This window comes from Bos grunniens, chromosome 18, assembly GCF_055505025.1.
Source record: "Bos grunniens cultivar Pamir isolate PY7600 chromosome 18, Bosgru_T2T1.0, whole genome shotgun sequence".
Classification (NCBI taxonomy): domain Eukaryota; kingdom Metazoa; phylum Chordata; class Mammalia; order Artiodactyla; family Bovidae; genus Bos; species Bos grunniens.
The window spans coordinates 13070246-13094047 of record NC_141182.1 but is presented as its reverse complement, the minus strand read 5'-3'; the positions used below and the strand labels follow the sequence as shown (position 1 = coordinate 13094047).

General features: G+C 51.5%; 1 protein-coding gene across 8 annotated transcripts in view; it reads left to right on the top strand.

The window, feature by feature from the left end:
• Positions 1 to 23802, top strand: part of FBXO31 (F-box protein 31) — a 36548-nt gene that overhangs the window by 1203 nt on the left and 11543 nt on the right. For 2 of the 8 annotated variants that reach the window (XM_086350255.1, XM_086350253.1), the window contains exons 2-4: positions 9346 to 9417; positions 12643 to 12729; positions 19527 to 19603. In XM_086350255.1, the coding sequence (XP_086206381.1) occupies positions 9346 to 9417; positions 12643 to 12729; positions 19527 to 19603 (236 nt within the window). Of the gene's footprint in view, positions 1 to 9345; positions 9418 to 12642; positions 12730 to 19526; positions 19604 to 23476; positions 23587 to 23802 lie in introns of those variants that run through there. The other 6 variants (XM_086350257.1, XM_086350254.1, XM_086350258.1 and 3 more) reach the window with 3 other exon arrangements.

The window sequence follows — 23802 nt, the reverse complement described above, 5'->3', positions numbered from 1 at the left end:
TGCCTGTGTATGCCACAGTCTAGTCCTTTACTGTTAGACTTTTAAGCTTGCAGTTTTTCCTTGTGCCATCGAGACTGCCTTTGTGCATTTTATAGGAATTGGTGGGACTTACATATACCTTTTAGAACTTCTGAGACTATCTTCTTGGGGTATAACTTTCCAAAGTGGGGTTGTGGGCAGCAGGGAGGCTGTCCATCTTGATAACACCTTACATACTCATTGCCCAGCTGTTGGTATTTACACCCCCAGGAAGACTTCATGAGAAGGCCTGTTTCCCCAAATCCTCTCCAGAGGGAGGTCAGTCAGTTCATCATCTTTCTACCATAAAGCTCAGTGGTCAACCCTCAGGATTGGTCATCAGTGGCTAGACTCTGTTTATCTGCTCTGAGATCCTGGACATGCTGCTTTCCTGGCCCAACTGTTATTGGGAAGTGCTGAGGGTAAAATGAGATGATACAGATGAAGCCCTCACACCCTAACTGGTGATGATGCTTCACGGCCATTTTAATTTCACCTCTTTCGGAGGCAAAGAGAGTTCCGCCTTTTCATTTGCTTTGTTTTGCATTTTGTATCCTTGTGAGTCCCAGATTTGTCACAGATGTTGCTTTGAGCGTTGTGAGTTTCTCCATCAGTCATCAAACCTGTATGGTGGTCTCCAGGGGATTGTCTCTGGGGAAACTGTAAGATGTGTAGGAACAGAGGCTAACAAGACTTCTGTGTGACCAGAAAGCTCAGAGGTGTGCCACAGAGTAAAATTAATCAGAGGTACAGCTCAGGACAGGTTCTTACAACTTCTAGTGGAAATATGAAAAGTCCTCCTGAAGATGTAGAAAGGCATGAGGGCAGATGGAGGACGACAAGCCCTTCCTTTCCTGCTCTTGTGCCTCTCAGTGCAGCTCTCTGGGGACAGCAGACACCGTGACAGCTGGGTCAAGGCCTCCTCTTCACCAAGGTGGCCTGGGCAGCTGGGAGAATTTTCCCTCTGAGAAATTAAAAAAATGAAAGACAAACATGGTAAAGCAGATGCCTTCTTAGTCATCCCCAGTAAATAACAGTTAAGTCTTCTATCATATTTGCTTTTGATTTTTCTCCTTTTTTTTTTTTTTTTAAAGAAAGCCTTCTAGCCAGCTCTCAAATCCCTCCAGATCAGCCTTGTCTTTCCCACCCCCAAGAAGCAGCCACGCTTGTGGGTGGCTTTTACTTGTATATACATACACCTGTAACATCCCCAACATTGTCTTATCGTGCTTTAGTTTTTTGGAAATATATCATCCGTGAGTATTATGCATCTGTCAACTTGTGTTTTTAAATTCTGTCTGTGTTAATACATTTAAATCTGGTTCCAGCTTCCTGAGCACTGTGTGGTGGTTCATAATTTGGAGAGGCCGTGTGTGGTCCTTTGCTCGTTTTTATTTTTCTCACTGCACACAGTGTGATAGTGAACGAGCTCATATGTTTCCTTGGATGCAGTTAAATTTGATAATTTCTCTGAGGAATATATCCAGAACTGGTGTCGCTGGGGTAGTGGGTTATGAGTTTTGTAGTTTTGCTAGAAACTGGCCAGTTATCTTGCGGGGGGGCGGTGATTTTTCACTCCAGATATTAACAGGTGTGTTTTCCTCTTTGCACATCTGTCACGAGGCGTGCACAGGCAAGACACTGAAGGTAACAGGAGTGCTCTGTGCTCATCACAGAGCTGCCTTTGTGGTCTGGGTTCGTTATGTCGTTTAATCCAGTGTCCCCTAAAGTTTTTCTGGTTTGAACCATTTGTTTCTAAAAATCTGTGCCAATCTGGGTGAGAAACAGCATCTCATTTAATTTGCAGATGGCTGATAACTGATGAAGATGCGCATTTAAAAAAATATAATTATTGGGACGCTTTGGTTTCTCTTATTTCTGTGTCCTTAATCTTTGCCCCTTTCTCCATTGTTATTTTTTTATTATTGATTTGCAAGTTTTATTTAATCTGGATCAATTTCTGTTTAATATACGCAGAACATTTTCTCATAGTCAATAGTGCTTTACTTTCAAACTTCACTTATAGTCACTTTTGCAAAAGTTACAGCATTGATCAATGTTATGTACTGGTAGCTTTCGGTTTAAGTAATGATTGTCATCCTGAGGTTATGGAGGTTGTCAACAGCCGGGTCTTCAGTTTCACTTGTTTGTTCTGGTAACTTTAACTTCCAGTTCATCTGGGTCCAACGTTGGATGGTTGGCAGTCCCATGTAGCATTAACAGGCATCCCATAGGGTTAGTGTAATTACGACTGGAGTATGTATAAGGATAGTCGTGCGTGAGACAAGTCTCATTTCTCTGAGTCCCTAAACGTCTTCCATCCTGAACTAGACATTTGGTTGTGGTGGGAGATAAGGTCAAAGTCATGTGCACAGAGGCAAAAACCAAAACGATCCCAGCCTTGGTGAGCAGGAGGTGGGTGGTCGCAGCCTACTGCAGTCCTGGCTCTGAAGCCCCAGGTCCAACCCTGACACTTGTTAGTGTTCTGGGAGGACGAGTGAGGTGTTAGTGAGTGTGCGTGTTTACCGCTCAGTGTATGTACCTTTGCTTTCTGTGTTTTGATAATCAGTTTTCCCAGAGGAGAAGACAAGCAATCTGGGGAAGAGGGTGCTGCACACCTGTGTTTTGTTTTAAAAAATTTTTTTAATTAAAATTTGTTTTCTTGCGGGCAAGACATGCGAGTCAGGGGCTCTTTTTAAAATGAGAGGATGACTTGGGGGCAGGTGGAGAGTGGTGGGGGAGGGGCCCTAGAAACTTAGAGTGAGGTGGCTGTTACAGTGCTAGTGCGAATCTCACAATTTTTCAGTGTCCTAGCAGTGGTAAATCAATAATAATAGATCAGTAGTTTTTATAGAATTTGGTTTTCTGAGCCCCCTGCCTAATGGAGCTGTTGGATTAAATGGTTTCTTTCGGCAGGTGAAAGAAAGTTGCTACTCAGAAGCCAAATATGTGCTTCTGTTTTGGGGGCAAGTACACCAAATAAGTGATATCTCCCCTCTTATGGGAAAGCAGAGCAGCTCTGGCCTGCAAGGCAGCACGGGGTCGGGAGTGAGCTGTGTTCCGCCTCTCCCCGTTTCCAACCCCTGCACCCCCCCACCCCCCAGCCGTGTTTTGATGCATCACTCCTTTGGCTCCAGGCCTCCTGCAGTTACTTGCTTGTGGGGCTATAAATAAGCCGTCATTTCTCAGAGCATAGGGCAGAAGCCAAGTCCGTTCTTTGCCTTTGACCCTGACTAGGCTTTTCTTGGTTAATACTTCACCGTTTAGTTGGTGAATTCTGAAACACTGGCCATTTTTAACACGGTTCATCTCTGCGGCACTTTGTGAGGTCTACCTGAGGCTAATGCGTCTAGAAAATTCAGACTGTGATTCCAACTCAGAACATTCAAATGATAGCAAAAGATATATTTAGAAACAAAGGAAATGCTCACACGTAAAGACATAGAGACATAAAGTCAGGTTTCAACTATATAGTATATAATTTGCCCATTTCTTCTGTTGATGGTAAGTGCCTCAGTGACCCCTGGAATAATATTTGTATAATATTTTGATCAGTTGTAAGTCTAAGGTGGGCTGAAATTCCATCATAATTAGAAATATCCTTTTCCCATAATGTTTGAGCTGTATGACAGAAATAGGAAAATCAAAAGTAATATTCAGTTTTGTATTTGCATACAGAAGAAAACACTGTTTCTGTTCTGTTTAGTATGCTGACATGAAATGTGAAAAATGTGGCTTTTGATAAACATGGCTGAGCGCGGAAGGATCATCCAGGGAGGAGGTGAAGTGGGCAGGTTGTTGGCTTTGGGAATGTTTTATGGTTCTCGTTAAGCAATGCCTGTTGAGCCTGCTTGTTTTGGGGGTGTGGGGTGGGTGTTGGTGTATAAACAGACTGTCCAGGTAGTAGGAGCAGCATCCCTGTCCCAGTCAGGAGGAAGAGGAAGCCAGGTTGCCTCCTGGACACACAGCAGGGTCTCAGAACTGGAGGGAAGCCCTTATCCTGTCCTGCTTTGCTCAGTGACAGGACTACAGGCTCTTTATTTTTGGGAGTTGCATCATGTATGCTGCTCCACAGAGAAACCTAATCCTTCCAGTTAGCAGAGTAGGAGGGCTACAGGAGACGCTTCCTCTTAGCGGACATCGCTAGCCTCAGAGCAGCAAGCTAGAAAGCGTGTCTGGCCCCCAGGAAGTGCTGAGCCAAGATTCCCCCTTGGCCATATTTAACTGGACAAACACAGGTGCCTTGCCAGGAAGAACTGCTGGGCTGTAGTCACTGTTTGCTGTGTTTACAAAGTGGTTATGTAATTCAGTTGAGGATCTTGGTTTGTCTTTCTGGTTGGAAGGAGTGTGTCTTTGGGACTTTGGAGGAACCACTGTCCTCTGAGAAGCCCAGGACTGGTCCAGGAGGTGGCTTGGGTTCTCACTCATGAGTCAGCATCCTTTGCCAGTGATGCCCTCATTGTCTGCCCTGCGGTGATGGGCAGGGGAGGAACCTGGAGTAGCCCCAGCAGGCCTGCTTGCTGAATATTAGTGGGGTGTCGGGGAGTGTCTGAAATCTGAGAGGAGGTCTGGGGAGACGTGATGGCAGAGTCAGACTCTTGCTTACCCCCTGGTCTCAGGAGTGGGTGGTGAGACCCAGCAGGGGTGCCTGTAGCAGGAATAAGTGTCTAAGAATGACAGATGGGCCTCAGTGGGAGTGGGGCTCCCTTGGCCAGTGGGTGCCCATCATGGAGCTGGACAGGGTCAGCATCTTCTGGCTGGAGGGGCGAGGCTCCTGTTGGCACTGAGGCTGTTCATCTTTGCAGAGGTGGAGCTGGTTGGGAAGAAGTCTCATTGACTGTGTAGGTGGTATCAGCTGTCCTGGGGAACTGTTTGCTTAGCAGCCTGAATATTCTAAGTGTTTAATAGGAAATGCCCATGGGCTGTGTCTAGGTTTGGTTTTTACATTTGTCCATCCTGAGATGCGCTGGCTGCAAAGTGCTTTTCCAGATCTGCTACATTATTATTATTATTTTTTTTTTTTAAAGGCATTTCATGCAGTTACAGTAACAGCTAAGAAAAGTAGCAAGCTGTGGGACACATAGGAGTTTGGAACCTGTGCTCTGCTGTTGGAGGGGTGTCCTCAGAGCAGGAGACCTGAAAGCCAGTTGCCTGAAACGCCCCCACCCCAAGCCTGATGGACCCCCCTTCTCTACCAGCTCCCATCCCTGCCTCTGCCTCCTTTTACAGCCTCAGAAATTCCAACCATACTTTATTAAGGGTTATAATTATCCCCTAATCTAGCGCAAACAAAAATGAACTATATTTCCAATCAATATTACCTTTTGGTTTTGTTTGGGGAACTGAGTTTACAGCAGGTGGGAGACGACCCAGCCGCATTCCCCCAGCCCCCTTCCTCCCACTGCTGCCTTCTGGGGGCCACGGCTGGACCCCAGCCTTTCTTCTGCCTTTGCCTTGCCTGGCAGTGCAGTGGCCTCTGCACCAGACCCCCTACCTGTGCCTCCAGGTGTGTCTCTGCCGGCTCCACCCACAGGTCGCCCCATCTGGGCGCTTTGCTGCCTGAGCCTGTCAGTGCTCCTGCGTTGCCCTGGACCCCCACCCCCATCTCTGGAACAGCAGGATGACCTGCTGTTCCCACTCTCATCCCGTGTGCCCCTCGCTTGCGTCAGAGTTGGTCCTGGCTCTGTGGCCATCCAGCGTGGCAGAGCCCTCCTGAGTGGCCTTTATTGGAGCATGGGGCTGAGTGCCCTGTAACTGCAGACTCCAGGACTGGTGCAGCCCATAGACGGATGTCACTAACTTTGTCACCTTCGATTCTGACACAGAGTGCCTGCACGTCCTAGCCACGGCAGGCACAGGCACCAGCTCCGTTCACCTCCGTTTTTTCTTCCAGGGTCTTGGGAAGTAGCATGTGACCCTTGGGTCCTCCTATAGAGGCGAGAGAGTGGAAAAGAGAGGAGAAAACTCTTACCCGTCCCCACCCGTGGAGACAGAAAAGACCTCCTGCATATTAAGAAACACGTCTGTGGTTGGGAGCTTGGGTAAAACCTGGGCAGCAAGGGACCTCACTGGACGGGAAGTGAATGAGGAGGGCCGGGAGCCCCTGGCAGTCGGGTCACAGGAGGATGCAGCTTCAGTGTTGACTCAGCCCAGATTCCTGGCCTGTTTTTCCCTCTTGGTGAAACATGCATTAAATAGCTTTTCGGAAATTTCCTGACTGGAATATTTGGAAGTGGCAATTTAAATTTTTTTTTAATTGTGGTAACATATACACAAAGTGAAATGTACCACTTTGACCTTTTTGAAGTGGGCAGTTCAGCGGCATTACCTGCATTCACGTGGCTGTGCAGCTATCACCAGAACTATGGCCAGAACTTTTCCATCTTCCCCAGCGGCTGCTCAGTCCCCATGACACAGTAACACCCCATTTCCCCTCCGCCAGCGCCTGGCACCCTCCATTTCTACCTTCTGTCTCTATGAATCGGGCCGCTCTGGGGACTTCGTATCAGTGGGACCATACAATGCTGCCCTTTTGCGATGGGCTCATCTCACTCAGCACAGCGTCCTTAAGGTTCAGCCAGGCTGTGTCAGGTGTCTGCCTCTCTTCCTTTTTAAGGCTGAGTAATATCCCACTGTGAGGATGGACCTTTTTTGCTTATCCGTCATCTGTCAATGGACACTGGGGTTGCCCCCACTTCTTGGTTATTGTGAACCATGCTGCTGTAAGCAAAGGTGAACACACATCTCTGAGTCTACTTTCATCTCTTTTGAGAATGTACTAGAAATAGGGTAATAGCTGGATTCTATGTTTAATTTAAATTTCCTCAAGTCTAGCTTAGCCAGCCATTTTTCTCCCCCTTCCCAAACTATTTTTTTTTTTAGACTGTGTTGCTGGTTTTAGAGTAGACACTTTCAAAAAAGACTTTCACAAGCTGCCTGATGTACTAGTTTAGCAAGGAAACTTTTTGAATTGCTGGCAATTAGAAAGCAGCTGTGGGCAGCATGGTTTGGTGTGCTAACTGTAACCATCTTGGGCAGGAGGATGAGTTTTTCTGGGAGGGAGGCTCGGTGATGGTGTAGGTTCACTGGCCTTACTGCTACTTTATGGCATTTCCCCAGTGACTTATGGAAAGGTTTATAGAACAGTCAGAGGAGGTGGAATCGTTCCTAGCCACAACTTTAAAAAAAAACAGCCTTTCCCATCACGTGGAAAATACCGAACATTTCTTGCAGGAACATTTGGGTCAGAATGACATTGTTCTGCTTTGGTGAATGTATTATCTTTGGGGAACGTTGAGGAAAACCCACTGAGTGTTGCCATATTTATTAGCACTGTGTCATACCTTTGCTTTCCTTCCGATTGTCGGTGGCCTTTTCTGTGGTTGGTTTGTCTGCTCATGCAGGTTCATCTCCTGGGTGATATTAACAGGGCCTTTTCTCGACGCGTTGTGCAGAGAGATTCACCGTGTTTCAGTCATCCAAAGTTCGAGCCGTCGCTGGGAGGCAGTGTGTTGTTTGTCTCAGGTTGGACGATTGCTGGACTCAGGAAAACCACAGATCAGGTTGCCCGCCTTCAGCGACTCGGCCCCGGGAGGTGCATGCGGGGTGGCACCGATGCCTCTGCGAGATACAGGCTTCCAGAGCACATGTGGGTGCATCTCTGGTCTGTGCCCTGAATCTGACCAGCAGTGTCCGTGTGTATCACAAAAGTGCAGCGGGAATTTGCCGTATGGCTAAGAAACTCAAACAGGGGCTCTGTATCAACCTAGAGGAGTGAGATTGGGAGGGAGATGGGAGGGAAGTTCAAAAGGGAGAGGGTATATGTATACCTATGACTGATTCAGGTTGGGGTTTGACAGAAAACAACAAAATTCTGTAAAGCAGTTATCCTTCAATAAAAAAATAAATTAGAAGAATAAATGAGAGAATAAATTTAAAAAAAAGTGCACAGTTTGGAGGAGAAGGCTCCCACCCCCTGTCCCCTAGTGGGCTCCCAAACCATCATGTCCATCGTGTCTGTGAGGCAGTAAGAGGCAGGTCTTGTTGACCATGTGCCCTAGTTGCTGCTGGAACCGAGGGGGAGGAGCTGTCCTTTCAGAACCACACAGCAGGTCTTGTGTGGTGACAGTTTTTGAGTACGCCGTCATTGGTGCAAGGGAAGGACACTGTTTATGGGGATCACGCAAGGTGGTGACAGCCCCGTGGTGGTCAAGCGGCCGCCTGACCGTGGTGGGAGCTCATGAAGGCCGTCTGGTGTGGGGCCGAGCTCTTCTCAAGAGTGTGGGCAGACCCACTCCAGCTCGACCTCCAGCCAGGGTGGAAGTGGCCTATCCAGCTGGTCCCCCACGTGGTCTGAGAGGGTTTGGGGCCTCTTGGTTGCTGGTGGCTCATGTGACATGCAGGTGTCACCCCTGCCCCAGGTCACACACAGCATGTTTCACTATCGAGTTCCTTTCAAGTTCTTGCGACTTGCATGATTCTCCGGAGTGGAGTCCACATTCTTCTTGGCAGGAGGGTAGCATGTGTGCTTTTGTGTGATCACGAGGCAGGCCATGGGCTGTTCGTCAGCAGGGGAGGCAGGGAGACAGGCCTGGTCTCAGGGAGGTTGCCAGGTGGTGACCGCCTTGCCCCAAGCGGTTGCTTCACTGTCTGCATCTTGAGCTTGGCTTGGACACTGTCACAGTCCTCGCAGCCACAGAAGCATTGGGTTGACGTCAGGCGTTCCACTGGAAAGACCAGGCCTTGGCAGGGGGAACGGTGTGACGAGGTGGACAGCCCTTTGCTGGCCTTCTGCAAGGACTGCTGAGTCACCAGCCTCTCTGAGCCTGGGGCCCCTGCCTGAGGTGGGGCAGAGCGCTGTCGTGGAGGTGGTATAGGGTTTTGCTTCAAGGCTACCCTGTGCAGCCCCAGCTGTGTCTTCACTTCAGAGTCAGTAGCCGCACCGGGGTCTGGGGCCTTTGTGGAACCCTGATACCAGTGATGGTCTTATTTCCATGGGAACGCACAGCATTCACTGTGTTCATGAGCTGGTTGTCTGGTTGTGGGTTTGAGCGATTAGGTTTCCAGAGCTTATCAGAATAGACAATGCAGATTGCTGTTTCATTCAGAGTGGTGTCATCTAAAAATAGAACAGTGGCTTCACTGGTGAGTGAGGTGTTGACTGAGTGTGGAGAAGGCCCGTAAAACCTCCGCAGTGGGAGAAGGGTCAGGCTCGGAGCACATGGCCAAGGCTGAGGCATGCCCACCCCAGCCCCTCCCCTAGTCTTTCTATTGCTGCTGCTTTCTGATTTCTTGACTGTAATTCCCAGCAAACGTTTCTTGTTACAGAGTACGGCGTTTGTGAAAACTTGCGGAAGCTGGAGATCACGGGCGTGTCTTGTCGAGATGTCTATGCCAAGCGTAAGTTACTCTGTTGTCATCTTCCGCTGACTGGTTCCAGAGGCGGACCCTCACTGAGCAGCAACCACGTAAAGTAAAAGTCCACGGCCCTCAGCCCACGGGCCAGTTCTCAGATGCCCCCTTAAAGTCAGAGGTGACGCCATGGAGCCAGCACAGGTGTGACGGCACTGAGCAGGCAGGGGGCTCTCTTCTCCCCATTTCTGGCCAAAGCATGACTCTGACTTTGCAGCACAAGTGCATCAGGTGTCGTTTATCTGGGAGACGTGGCTGCCCTGAAAACAGCTCCGGGGGCTCAGAGGCGCCCCTGTCTGGGTCCTGGCCTGCAGCCTGGCTGGGGATGTGGCAGCAGGGGTGACCGTGATGTGTGACAGCAGCCGGGCCCCTCCTCCTCCCCGAGCCCTGCCCTTCCTGGGCTCGCTTCCTGCAGCAGTGGTGAGCCTCCAGTCCCTGCCCCTCCCCCCATTTCTTGTCCCCACCCCTGTGCCTTCCAGAGTTGCCAGCAATGCTCCCTGATGCCCAGAGCCCCTGCCCCAAGCATCTCTCCTCTGGCCCTCCCTCAGGTGTGAGGCTGTTGGCACTGATGCCACCCAGGGTCCCGCAGGGGGCATCCTGCCTCTCCCCACCTGGGCTGGGGTGTGATGCGCTGTTAACCCTCGGGGCTGGGTTGTAAAAGACGGTGTAAGAAAGACCTTTGGCCTAAGGGAGACCTGCTGAATTCTCTGGAAAGGACGTTAATTGTTCATCTTAAAAGCATCTTGGTAGATTTTGGGTTTCACCTTCTTTTGCACTTTGTACCAGTTCTGCAGAACACTCAGACCAGGTGGTGCTTCTCCCTGAGCAGCTTCCTAGGAAGCCAGGGCTGGGGTCCTCTGTGGGAACACCTGTGATTCAGAATGGGGGGCTTCCCGGTGGGCCAGCCCCTCCTCACGTCGCACACACCCCCTGCACAAGCAGAGAGTGGGGAGGCAGGCCGTGGGCCACAGTTGGCCCCTGAATCCAGGCTGACTTCCTCATCCCCTCAGACTTCTCTCCATCTCAATCCCGTGGCCACTTGGGGGGTGTTAGATTGGGCAGGTGTTCCTGGGTTAGTTTGCTCACGAGTTGGGAAATCTCCTGTCAGTCTCTGGGTTTCCGTGGATCTTCCTCTGAGGAGCCCAGCCACTTGGACATGGGCAGTTCTTGGTGTTGGTGCTTGACTGTACCTTCAAGGTGGCCACGTCCCCGCTACCCACCGCCCCCGCTCCCACCAGAGCCCTACGTGTCCTGGCCCTACTTCTACCTCCCATTACCACAGTTCCTCACTTGCCAGGGGCCTGGGCTGCATCCTTGCCCACCATAGCCACCATCCCTGCCCTACCCCCACCCGGACCTGTCCTTGGTCCTGGACTTCCACCTTCCCCCCACCCCTGTCCTTGGGCCTGGTCCCCACCCCTCCCTGCACCCTCTCCCTGTGCTTGGTCCTGGTCCCCACCGCTTCCTGCACCCTGTACCTGTCCTTGGTCCTGGCCCTCCCCTCCCCCACCCCACCCCTGTCCTTAGTCCTGGTCCTCCCCTCCCCCCACCCCACCCCTGTCCTTGGTCCTGGTCCCGGTCCCCACCCCTCCCTGCACCCTGGCCCTGTCCTTGGTCCTGGTCCCCACCCCTGCCTGCACCCTGTCCCTGTCCTGGGTCCTGGACCCAGTGCTGGTCTGCACAGGCTTTTCCGCTCCACCTTCCCTGTCCACGTTCGCACTTTGGTTTTCTTTCTGACCTCTGCTCCATGTCCCACTCCCCAAGAAGACGTGTCTCCAGGGGAAGTGGATCTGGGGGCCCTAGTGGTCACTCCTGGGAAAGTATAGTTCCTTCCGGTCCTCTGGTCTCAGGGGCGAGAACAATGCTCCTTTGATCCTGCAAAGCCCAGAGTTCCAGGGGTGGAGAGCTGGTTGTGTACCCTCTCCTCCTGCCCTCTGTCCTGGGGGTGTCCCCAGGGCCCCACTCCACCCTCGGCTCCAGCGTTGCTCCCCCAGAGTTGGAGTCTTAAGTCCGGGGAGTTCAGGAGGCCACCCTCGCTGTGGGCATCAGTATCTGTCTGAACCACACTGGCTGCAGTAGCCTTTGTCAGCACAGAAACGAGAGGCTTCCTGGCTTTGGGGAATGGTCAGCTGTTTCCTTGAGGGTCTAATATGACAAGTTCTTATCATCGGGCCACTTGAGTTTGTTAGGCCATTTGATGATATCATGTGAAAGTGACTTGAGTTCCCTGTAAGAGCTGTAAGTCCTGAAATAGTCCTGGAGGGAGGCTTATACCTGCCTGGTGGTGGGGCTGAAGTGCCTGGGGGAGAGCATGCGTGAGAAATTAAGGCCCCCACAGAGCTCATCTCAGCTGTGGGCAAAGGGGCTGGGGGCAGCTGTCCTGTGGAGGAGATGTCTGGGCACAGTGAGTGGGCAGGTGAGCAGTAGAGAGGGGCAGTCCAGCAAGAGGGGACAGGGCCATGGCGAGGTCACAGGCAAAGCAGGACATCTGGAGAGGTCATAACTGCTGGCTCTCAACCCCTTGAAAGTGGTTGCCAAGTGCAGAGGATGATTCGCAGTCTGTTAACCGGTATCCCAGAGTGTCTGATCTGCCTTGGCCAGCGTGAGCTTCAGCTTCTATCCTCACATCCCCGGAACCGTGTTTCTCTGAGTTTGCTCTGAGGGCCTCGTCCTTAGCTTCCGGAAGAGGTGGTGAAAGAAAGTCACCCCTCTCCTCCTTAGATAGTGGACCCAGCTACCTTGATTCAGGAGCAAGGGGTCTGACTGAGTTCTGGGGCTGGCAAGTACTGTCCTTCAGCACAAACAGCATGGTCAAATGCAACAGGTGAAGGACATGCCAGGTATGCACCGGGCAAGCCGGGGATCCTAGCTGGGGTACAGGGCTCCCTACACGGTCACCCCAATATCTGTGAGTGTGACCTCTGCCTTCCCTGCTCAGCAAGCCTGGTGATCATGGTGGGTGATGGAGAGAGAGCCTGGGGTTGGGGGAGTCCCGAGTGGGCCTGCCGTGGGGAGTTCCCAGCATGGATTGCTGACTGGCAGCAACGCCTGTCACCACAATTCCTTCTGGCCGGGCCTGCCACCATGGCGAGTGCCCCTGCAGGTTCCAGGGGTCAAGGATGTAAGGGAAGCGTGTGACGTGGGTGAGCAAGTGGCAAGTCCTGTCGAGAAGGCGGAAGCCCCCTCAGTCCCTTGCCTGCTGTGTCTGTTCAGGTATAAACCCACGTGTGAAGTCGGGACGTTTCATGAGAATTCTGCCCGATTACGAGCACATGAAGTACAGAGATGTGTACACCTGCCGTACGTACCCCCACCCTCAACCCCACCCTGGCTTCCGCTTCTGTGGCGAGCACCGCCGAGATGCTGCCGGCAGGGCCTGTCACCCAGGCTCTGGTCCCAGCAGCGGGCTGACCTCCTTGGCTTTTGCTGGTTTTCACCTCCTGAGTGGTGGCCCCGGGGCAGTTATACAAATGGGCAGGGTTTCTGCAGCCGCTTTGGGTTTGGGGTTGTAGCAAGCACGAGCATGTGTTGCTGTGCATTTTAACATTTATCGCTTCTTGAGACATAGGAGCCTTAAAACCTACCTCTTCTGAGATGAAATGTGAGTGTTCACATCTAGGCTTTGTAGTCATCATGTGTTAACAGTAGACGTCAATGTAAAAAGTTTACACACACAACAAAAGTACATAGAAACAGTGGGTGTTTCCTCCTTTGATGGGCATCACTTGAGCTCTAGACATTTTCCTAGGCCGTGTTCCACAGGGGACGAATGCTGTCTCTCTTTGTATTGGGTTGAGCCAGGATGCGCTGGAAGCTGTTTTCACGTTTTCGAGAAGCACAGGCAGCCCTCTCCTGCTCTTTTCCCCACCCCTTTGGGTGTCCAGGGGCCAGCATCGTCTGCATTGAGCAGACCCGCTTCTGAGTCTTAGAAGAGCATAGTTTCCAACAAAATCTGCTTAGAACAGAGAGAACAGAGTCATTGGTGGAATTTTTCCTAACCCCCACCAGACTCCATGTAGCTGCCGTGTGCTGGGCAGTCCTGTTTTACTCAGGGGTCATCCCGAAGTCTGGGCAGGGCTGCCTGGGTGTGGGCAGTGTGCTCTGGGGCACTTTCTGGGCACTGTGCACTTATAAAGCCACCTGGTGTGTCACCCAGGCCCAGGGGACTGGTGTGGGAGCAGTCACCACACACCCGGGCTGGGCTGGCTGGCTGAAGATGTGAGTCCTGTTCCTTTTCTGGCCCTCTTGGGAGTGGGCTCTCTGGAACACTCTGTCCTGGGCTGTGCTATCCCCCCCCCCATGCCCAGCAGTCAGTGAGCCAGGCGCCATCTCCAGCCCCATGGGACAGATGGTGACATTTCGGGTATCAATGAGAACAGCGGATCGATGGCACTGGCTGTGCTGAGGGGAACCAGGTGTCGTGGGCTTTTAGGCACAGACAGACCAGCAGCTTAGAGGTTATCATGTCACAGGGCTGTCACAGGCTTCTTCCAGGACTTACACCGTCAGGCTGATGTGGAATTCCAACACGCCTCTGGGGGTGACCGGGACCAGGAAGTGCCTCAGGTTGTTTTGAGAGGTGTCCTTCTCTGTGCCCAGAGGGTGGAGAGAAGCTTCCTGCAGTGATGAGGATGAGTCCTGAGTCCCGATGGTTGACCACGCTTCTGGGAGACCGCATCTCGAACTGATGTGGACCAGAGCCGCATGCGTGCTGTCCCCATTGCTTGTAGCTGACGCTGCCTTGAGGACCTGCTTTAGTGGGGGATTGCTGGCGCCTCGAGCTGTGAGTGTAGTTATAAAAGCACAGCGGGACACCTGGACGATCTAGAACACAGTGACAATAACCAGTTGTCAGCCTTGGTTGCCTTTCTCTGAGAACTGGTCTGTTATTTTAGATGGTCTACAAGAATATCAGGGAAGAATTAGCATGCGTGAAAAAAAGAAAAATCAATTTCAACTGAGCTTGAGCTTCTGTATGCCCAGGTTGTTGTTCCAGGTTCCAGTGTCCTAAGGTGTCCCAACTGAGGGCTTCTTGGTATTCGTGCTCTGATGCTCTCCCGAGCTCCAGAGACGTCTGCTGTGATGACTGGCTTGTGAGGAGCGAGGCTCTGGGCTCTTCCTTGTCCACTTGTGCTCTGTCTGGAGCCATGGGACCTCAGGTCCCCAGGTCCCCTGAAGTCTTCTGGGCCTCATTCCCTTGGACCTGAGAGACACAGTCTCTCTGAAGCCTTGTGGCCCAGATCCGCTGCTCCTAGGGGTGGTGTGTGTGTGTAGCTAACTGACAGTCTTGACAATCCGTGTCTGTAGGATGTTGGGATTGTACCGGGGCTGTGTGTGTTGCCTTTATGATGAATCTAGCACATGTCTGTGTGTGTGAATCGATGGTGCACTTTGAACTTAAAAATAACCTCGTGTACCTTAGGGCTCTGGGCTTTGAGGCTCAGACCCAGCATTCTGGCAGTGCTCCAGGTTGCTCGAGTAGATGTGAGGTGTTTAGTGGAACATCACCCCCATGGGTGAGGAGATGGCCAGGCCATTTTTAATCCTCAGGTGTAGATGGCACAGGGTGGAGTCCTTGGAGGGGAAGTCCTCTCCAAAGCCCAGTCTGCCAAGCGGAGCAGAGAACGCATTACAGGATGGCTACGGAGAAAGGCAGGAGACCATGGGTAAGGATAAAGCAGAAGGGCCCTCCTGGAAAGGCCTGTGGGCACCAGTGGGGTGTGTGTCTGAGAGAGGAGAGCGTGTGTCTGTGGGATGTTTCTCCTGACTTTGTTCCGTATATCGATTTTGTATCCTGCCGCATTATGTAATTCATTTATTCAGTCTGAGTTTTTGGTGGTGTCTTTAGGATACGGTAACATGTCATCTGCAAAATGGTGGCAGTTTTATTTCTTCCTTTTCAGCGTGAACACCTTCTATTTCTTTTTCTTGCCCGATTGCTCTGGCTTGGACTTCCAATCCTACACTGAATGACAATGGGGAGAGTGGGGATCCTTGTTTTTCAAAAGCTTTTTGCTGTTCATGTTTGATGTGCTGCTGGCTGTGGGTTTGTCACACGTGGCCTCTGTTGTGTTGAGGTACGCTCTCTCCATATCCTTTTATCATAAACGGATGTTGCATTTTGTCAAAGACCTTTTCTGCGTGTGTGGAGAGGCTCCCGTGGTTGTTAGCCTTCATTTTGTGAATGTGGTGTGTCGCATTGATTGATCTGTGGGTTTTGTGTCATCCTTGCCTCCCTGGATAAAATCCCCTTCATCGTGGTGTGCGGTCCTTTTTGGTTTCCTGACGCTTTGTTGAGGATATTTGCATCTGTGTTCAGCAGGAATATTGGCCTTTAATTTTTTTTTCTCGTGGTGTTCTTGTCTGGTTTTAGTATCAGGGTCATGCTGGCCTCACAGAGTGAGTTTGGAAGTGTTTTCTCCTCTGATTTTATTCCAGCTACCTAAAGTTTCTAGTGGGTGGCAGGAGATACCGTCAGTTGCATGTAGGGTTTTCCTTTGGGCCTGAAACCTCAGTTCTGCACGACAGATGTAGTGATTCAGAAATGATGTTACGGCCTTGTGGGTGGCGGGCCGGCTGCCCCGAGTGTGGTGGGCTGTGGCAGCTGCTGGCAGGACAGCAGGGAAGAGACTGCTCAGTCTCAGCTCATGCCGAGGAGAGTTGGGTCTGTTAGGCTGGGTGTTGTCAAGTGTGTTGGAGTTTCCCACTTGGCTTGTTAAGTGGCCCTTCCCGTTGGCAGATGAGAATTGGCTGGCCCTGACTAGGACAGAGTGTTTTTCTGTTAGCTCCTGGGCTGAGAGCTTCCTTAGTCATCTTGGACCATTGTTCCTGTTTTGGTGCTGGTGGTGGGGTGACCTGAGAGCCTGGGCTAGTTTTCTGAACACAACCACGCTGACCTTGGGGATCAGTGGTCGGCAGGGTCTCTGAGCTGGTGCTCCTTCTGGAAGGCCCAAGTCCTGCTTCATGGGGCTGAGAGCAGGAGCATTTTCACTGTTCTCACTGAGTTAGTGTGGTTCTCTGGTTTCTGGTTGCTTCGCCTGTGAACTGGAACGCCCGGCTTCCCCGGATTCCTGGGACTTGGGCGCTTTGAGCACGCCTGCTTCTGGTGGGACAGCCCCTGAAGGGTCTGACCCCGTCCACTGGCTGCCTCAGGTCCCAAGCCCGCTGTGTGCACGTGGGCCGGTGTCAGGTGTGCCCCGTTCAGTGTGTGTGTGTCAGGCACTCAGTCATGTCCGACTCTTGGACCCCATGGACTGTAGCTCGCCAGGTTCCCCTGTCCATGGAGGTCTCCAGGCAAGAATACTGGAGTGGGTTGCCATTTTCTTCTCCAGCCCCATTCAGTAAGTGGGACTGAATCCCACTTTACTCTCCTGACTTGAGTGGTCAATGCGTGTTTGGAGATGGAGGAAGGAGGGCTTGTTGAGCTGGGGATCCTCCTCCAGGAGGGGAGCCCTGGGGTGTGTTGAGCGCCTGGGCCAGGAGGTGCTGGGGACTCTGTCCTAAACCCGGGGGCCCCTCCTCTGCCTGAGGCAGGGTGCGGCGCAGGTCAGAGGTGAGCCCGAGGGCAGGTGCTTGAGCTTGTCTGTGCTTGTTGCGTCCTGTGGCCGTGGTGCCTTAGAGCTGGCCTCCCAACAGGCCTGGGCACAGGCGGCCACCGTGCACATGGGGCTGCCCTCCCCGTCCTCACCCTGATGTTTTGTGTGACTCAAGTGGACGCTTCAGTCCGAGGGCCGCTGGGGCTTGTCAGGTCGCTTCTCCTGGACTAACCCTGAGACTTTCTTAAGAATATGTTGTAAAGCACAGGCATCGTGTTATCTTAGGGAATCGAGTGCCTCTGGGCCAGCATGCTCCCAGCCCACCTGACGCTGGTGGTCTCTGACTTTCCCTCCAACTGTCCTGGGGGCCCAGGCTGGGTGGGCCAGGAGCCACGGGCATACCTGTGTGTGCTCACCTGTGTGGAGCTTGCAATCCAGAGGCAGCTGCTGCTCTCAGCACGTACAGGAGGCTGGACTCTTTTTTTCAGAGAGATGCTGCTTTTAAAGCAGAAGAAGGAACTCCCCTTTGGAAATTGCCAGGTTGGTGGCAGATTCTTTGGACAGAGTTTCCAGGGGCTTTGGGATCAGATTGATTGATCTTGGAAAGATGGGAGACTGGAGACAAGAGAAGGCCATGCTGTATGGGCCCATTTGATTTTTTCTCCACAGTTACATGGCAACATTTTAAAAACATAACAGAAAAGTAGAGAGAATTGTGCAGTGAGCACCCACTTACCCGACTCCATAGCTCTCTGCCCCACTTCACCCCCACACACCTGTCCATGCATCCATCGTATAATGTGCTGTGTTTCTAGGTAAGTGGCAGACATTAGTTTGTTTTACCCCTAAACACGTGCGTGTGTGCTGCACCATCTGGAGCTTAGTATTTGCTTGTGACTCTGACCCCGCTTATTATTGCTTGTTTAACACACGCAAAACCTATCAGGGCACGGCCATGAGACAACCACTGACTTTAACATATGTCTTGTAAGCTGACTCAGAAGACGCATGTTCTGAGGGTGCGACCTTAGGGAGGCTGGTGGAACATTCCCACCAGTCTTCTGCATGCCCTGTGGGCTCGGGATGGTGCTAGACCCGCTTTCCCTTCCCTGCACCCCAGACCAAGTGGTGGCCGCAGAGCTGCTGTCTGGGCTCAGGTCCCTTTGGACCCAGCTGCGTGGCCTTCCTCCCTGAAGTTGTGATGATGCAGCTCCTGCACTTGGAGACCATCCATGGCTCCCACTGGGTGTTAGCCAAGGTTTTTAGACACAGAACCAGTTCCTTCATATAGAAAGAGAGCAGTATAAGAAGTTGGGTTGCACAGCTATGGAGACCCTGACCAGTCCCAGGATCTCCAGTCAGCAGCCTGGAGACCCAGAGGAGCCAATTGTGTAGTTCCAGTTCGAAGTTTGGCAGGCTCCAGACCCAGGAAGATCCCATGTTTCAGTTCAAATCCGAAGTCTGGAAAAGACCGTTGTCCAAGCGCAACATAGTCAGCCAAGAGAAAACTCCCTTGTTTGTGGGAGGGTTAGCCTTTTTGTCCACTTCAGGAAGAGCCCATGATTAGAGTTTGAAGTTAGAAAAGACTGATCTCCCAGCATTCAGCCAGGTAGGAGGAGCTCCTTCATACTCATGGGAGCACCAGCCTTCTTCTGCTCAGTCCTTCAACTGATTGGACATGGCCCACCACACGAGGGAGGGCAATCTGCTTTCTCTGTCAGATGGCAGATTGAAATGTCACCCTCGTCTAGGAACACACACACACCAGAATAATGTTTGACCAAGAATGTCTGCCCACCCCTGGCTCCCATGGGCAAATCCAATTGACAGATGAATTCTAGCACCACACTGGCTGTGGTGAGACCCCAGACCCTGCAGCTGGCAGGCAGGGCCCTGCATGAGCTGGTTCACTTCTTTGTGCAGTTTGTTCCTCTTTTCACTTTTTCACTTTTCACTATTCACTCCACAAATACCCGTGCAAAGGAAGTGGAAGTGAAGGACTTTTCCCAGGATACCTGCTGCACTGGCCATGGCCATGCAGTGGGATCTCAGGTTGGCCTCAAGTGCCCTTTTCTCTCGTTGCCCCCAGTAAATATACATGCATTGCTTTTGAAATAAGGCAGGAATGTGTTTTGTTTTTAAAGAAGGATGACCTAATTTAAATCTTACTCTACAGCCCCATGACATTTTGGACTCCGCCCTGGTAAAGAGTCCCATGCTTACTCCATCGTGGAGACCGATGGGAGGCTCATCACCTCACCAGGGTGCCCACTGCATGTCTTTTGAGGCAGCAGTTCCTCATCACTGGAGCTGATACGCAGAGGCTGGGTTTCAAAATGACCCCGTTATCATGCTTTCTAAAGACATTTTTACTCTTAGAATGATTTAGGAACTTGTAAGTTTTACTTGAAGCCCCATTTGTTTGCACGGCTCTCTTGTGAGCCTCCATGAGTGACCTCTTCACAAGCCTCACCCCCCGCCAATGCCCTTCCCTCCAATTACTGACTCTGCATGGTGGCCGGCTGACTCTACAGCGAAGCCCTGTCCTCTCTCTCCCTGTAGTGCTTCACCGATACAGACACATCCTGGGCTTGTGGCAGCCGGATATTGGGCCGTACGGAGGACTGCTGAACGTGGTGGTAAGTCTGAAGAGCCTCGGGCCTGGATTCTTGTGCAAGGGACTTTGTTCACCTGCCTGAGCGGTTCCCGCCTGACAGATAGTCGCAAAGACTCAACAGGCCAGGCGTTATTTTCTAAATGAGCAAAGATTCATTCTAAGTAGTTCTTGGCCCCCGCCACATCCGGGGACTTTGTGATGCAGAATGCTTTACCTGGTCCCTGCCTCTTGGACACCAAGGGCCATTGATGGTCACAGGCACCGGACACTCCCGTCTTGGGTCGTGCACAGGCCCTTTGCCCTACATCAGGGTCTGAAAGGACAGGAGGCAGTGTGGGGCCCTCAGAGGCTGGCTCTGGATGGAAGGCCCATGCTGGCTCTGCTCCAGGGTATGTGTGGCACGTGCGTGGGGTCGTGGCAGGCACCTGTCCCTCCTCTGCAAGCCTGCCCTCTGCCTCCTCAAGCAGCATTTTAACTTCCCTTTTTCAGCCTTTATGGCTGGTCCCAGCAGGAGCGGCTGTTTGATATAAGCTCCTTGGTGGTAGCCAGGAGAGAAGTCTTTTGGTTTTAATCTGTATATGCTTCCTGATGACTTGCCTATCTTATATAAAAAACTAGCTGATCAATTTTTGGGTCCGTTTGAAAAACTTCAGACCTGACTTTCCTTGGCGTTAAGTGGAGTCGGCATCGAGGAGGACACGGCCCTTGCTGGTGTTCTTGCTGACACGGCTACAGCCTCCAGGACAGAAGCCGGGCGGGGCCTTGTGCTCGCCGAGCTCCAGGCGGGCCCGGCCGTCGTGTCACTGTTGCCCGCAGTGCAGGGAAAACCAAGCCAGGGCTCCTTCCGGCAGCCTGCGGTCCACCTCTGCTTCCCTCTTGCTGCACATACACGCGGCGGGCCAGAAGCCCGAGTCCAGGGCTCTGGCTGCAGCTGGGTCACGGCTGGCGGGTCTGCCTTGCTGCGGCTGTCAGGGTCCCAGGAGCCAGGTTCTCGTGGACCGCCAGGTGACTCTGGTGACTGGGTTTTGCTCACCAGGTGGGGTTTGGTTAGGGATAAATATTGCTTCATATTCCTTATAATGTAGTGGAAACATCTGTTGAGAAACTCACTTCACATTTGTTTAATATTAATACCGCCAGGGAAGCCTTGCTGTTAGAATGTTCTCTCAGGGATAAGCCAGACAGCTCCCAGCGTGGGCTTATTCTCTCCTTAGTTTCAGTGCGGGAGAGGGTCACTGTTTTTCTTACTGGCAGTGAGTAATAGAGTTGTGTGGGGTTTTTTTTTTAAAGGGCTTCTGAAAGCAGGGGATAATTAGGGGAAAGTGGGGCCCCTGACAGAGCACCGCCAACTAGCCCTCCTCTCAGACGATGAGTGATTGTGTTCCGTCCTTCTCTGTCGCTGGAACCAGAAGCTGGGGACTCAACCCCCCCGGGGAGGCAGGACTGGCTGGGGGGCCACCGTGTGGGCGGCAGAGGTGCCCCCGCCCTCCACGAGAACGCAGGCTTGCTGAGTGTGGTGCCCGAGGACTGTCCCCTCCTTTATCCCCGTCACCACGTTTATCGTGTGGCACTCTAAACACACACAGGGCGGCAGGGTGACGCCCAGATGCCCGCCTCCTGGCAGCTGCCTGGTGCCAAATTCACAGCCTCTTTGCCTTTTCTTTTCAGTATTTTAATGCAAACCCCAGGCTCCTGACAGTCCGTGTTTGTGCTTCAGCGTGGGTCTCTAACTCCAGCACCCACACACTTGAGGTTCTGACCACAGCTCACCATAGCAGCACTGGTCTCTGGGTCCCCTAAGGCCCCGTCCACACTCGGGGCGCCCCGTCCATCTCAGAACCACCCTCAGCTGCTGGCTCATCCGCCTCAGGATCTAAGCCAGGCCCTCCTGCCGCGCGTTGGTCTTGGCTCCCGAGTCTCCCCTGGCAAGAGCAGCGCCCGTTCCTTCTCGGGTCGGCTGCCCTGTTGGGGGTCGCTCTCTGAATCACTCCTGCTTCTTTCCTGTGTCTTTGGGCTTCTTCCCTTGCCCCACCCCCCGTGCCCACTTCAGAGCTGGACGCGCTCTCTCAGTGGCTTGCTTGGATCCAGGTCTCACCGCTGTATTTTCTACTGAAAAATTAGCTAATTTTTTCAGCTTGGTTTAGTATAGTTACCAAAACTGTGAGGTCTGTAAAGTGTACCTTGTGGCGATTTGAGGCACAAGTAACATTGTGGAAGGAGTCCCCCTTCTAGTTAGTCAAGGTACCCATCACCTCACAGTTTGATCCCTTTGCGAGGGGTGGGGAAAACTGTGATTTCTGTTTCTCAGCATATTTCAATGATGTAACAGTGTTACCAGCTATAGCTACCACGTTTCATGTTGGATAAACTACTTAAATTAGTTATTTAATTAATAGTTAATTAATGGCTGGAGAGACCATGCTCGTCCTGCCGCTCTGGATCCCCACAGGACTGGGATGTGGATGTGGCTGGTCCTCACTGTTGGGGGGGTTTCAGTGCAGTCTCAGTCGTGTCCGACTCTTTGTGACCCCATGAATCACAGCACTCCAGGCCTCCCTGTCCATCACCATCTCCCGGAGTTCACTCAAACTCACGTCCATCGAGTGGGTGATGCCATCCAGCCATCTCATCCTCTGTCGTCCCCTTCTCCTCCTGCCCCCAATCCCTCCCAGCATCAGAGTCTTTTCCAATGAGTCAACTCTTCGCATGAGGTGGCCAAAGTACTGGAGTTTCAGCTTTAGCATCATTCCTTCCAAAGAACACCCAGGGCTGATCTCCTTCAGAATGGACTGGTTGGATCTCCTTGCAGTCCAAGGGACTCTCAAGAGTCTTCTCCAAAACCACAGTTCAAAAGCGTCAATTCTTTGGCGCTCAGCTTTCTTCACAGTCCAACCTCACATGCATACATGACCACTGGAAAAACTATAGCCTTGACTAGATGGACCTTTGTTGGCAAAGTAATGTCTCTGGTTTTCAATATGCTATCTAGGTTGGTCATAGCTTTTCTTCCAAGGAGTAAGCGTCTTTTAATTTCATGGCTGCAGTCACCATCTGCAGTGATTTTGGAGCCCCCAAAAATAAAGTCTGACACGGTTTCCACTGTTTCCCCATCTGTTTCCCATGAAGTGATGGGACCAGATGCCATGATCTTAGTTTTCTGAATGTTGAGCTTTAAGCCAACTTTTTCACTCTCCTCTTTCACTTTCATCAAGAGGCTTTTGAGTTCCTCTTCACTTTCTGCCATAAGGGTGGTGTCATCTGCCTATCTGAGGTTATTGATATTTCTCCTGGCAATCTTGATTCCCGCTTGTGCTTCTTCTAGCCCAGTGTTTCTCATGATGTACTCTGCATATAAGTTAAATAAGCAGGGTGACAGTATACAGCCTTGATATACTCCTTTTCCTATTTGAAACCAGTCTGTTGTTCCATGTCCAGTTCTAACTTTTGCTTCCTGACCTACATATAGGTTTCAAGAGGCAGGTCAGGTGGTCTGGTATTCCCATCTCTTTCAGAATTTTCCACAGTTTCTTGTGATCCACACAGTCAAAGGCTTTGGCATAGTCAATAAAGCAGAAATAGATGTTTTTATAGAACTCTCTTGCTTTTTCGATGATCCAGCGGATGTTGGCAATTTGATCTCTGGTTCCTCTGCCTAAAACCAGCTTGAACATATGAAAGTTCACAGTTCACGTATTGCTGAAGCCTGGCTTGGAGAATTTTGAGCATTACTTTACTAGCGTGTGAGATGAGTGCAATTGTGCGGTAGTTTGAGCATTCTTTGGCATTGCCTTTCTTTGGGATTGGAATGAAAACTGACCTTTTCCAGTCCTGTGGCCACTGCTGAGTTTTCCAAATTTGCTGGCATATTGAGTGCAGCACTTTCACAGCATCATCTTTCAGGATTTGAAAGAACTCAACTGGAATTCCATCACCTCCACAAGCTTTGTTCATAGTGATGCTTTCTAAGGCCCACTTGACTTCACATTCCAGGATGTCTGGCTCTAGGTGAGTGATCATAGCATCGTGATTATCTTGGTCATGAAGATCTTTTTTTGTACAGTTCTTCTGTGTATTCTTGCCACCTCTTCTTAACATCTTCTGTTTCTATTAAGTGCATACCATTTCTGTCCTTTATCGAGCCCATCTTTGCATGAAATGTCCCCTTGGTATCTCTAATTTTCTTGAAGAGATCTCTAGTCTTTCCCATTCTGTTGTTTTCCT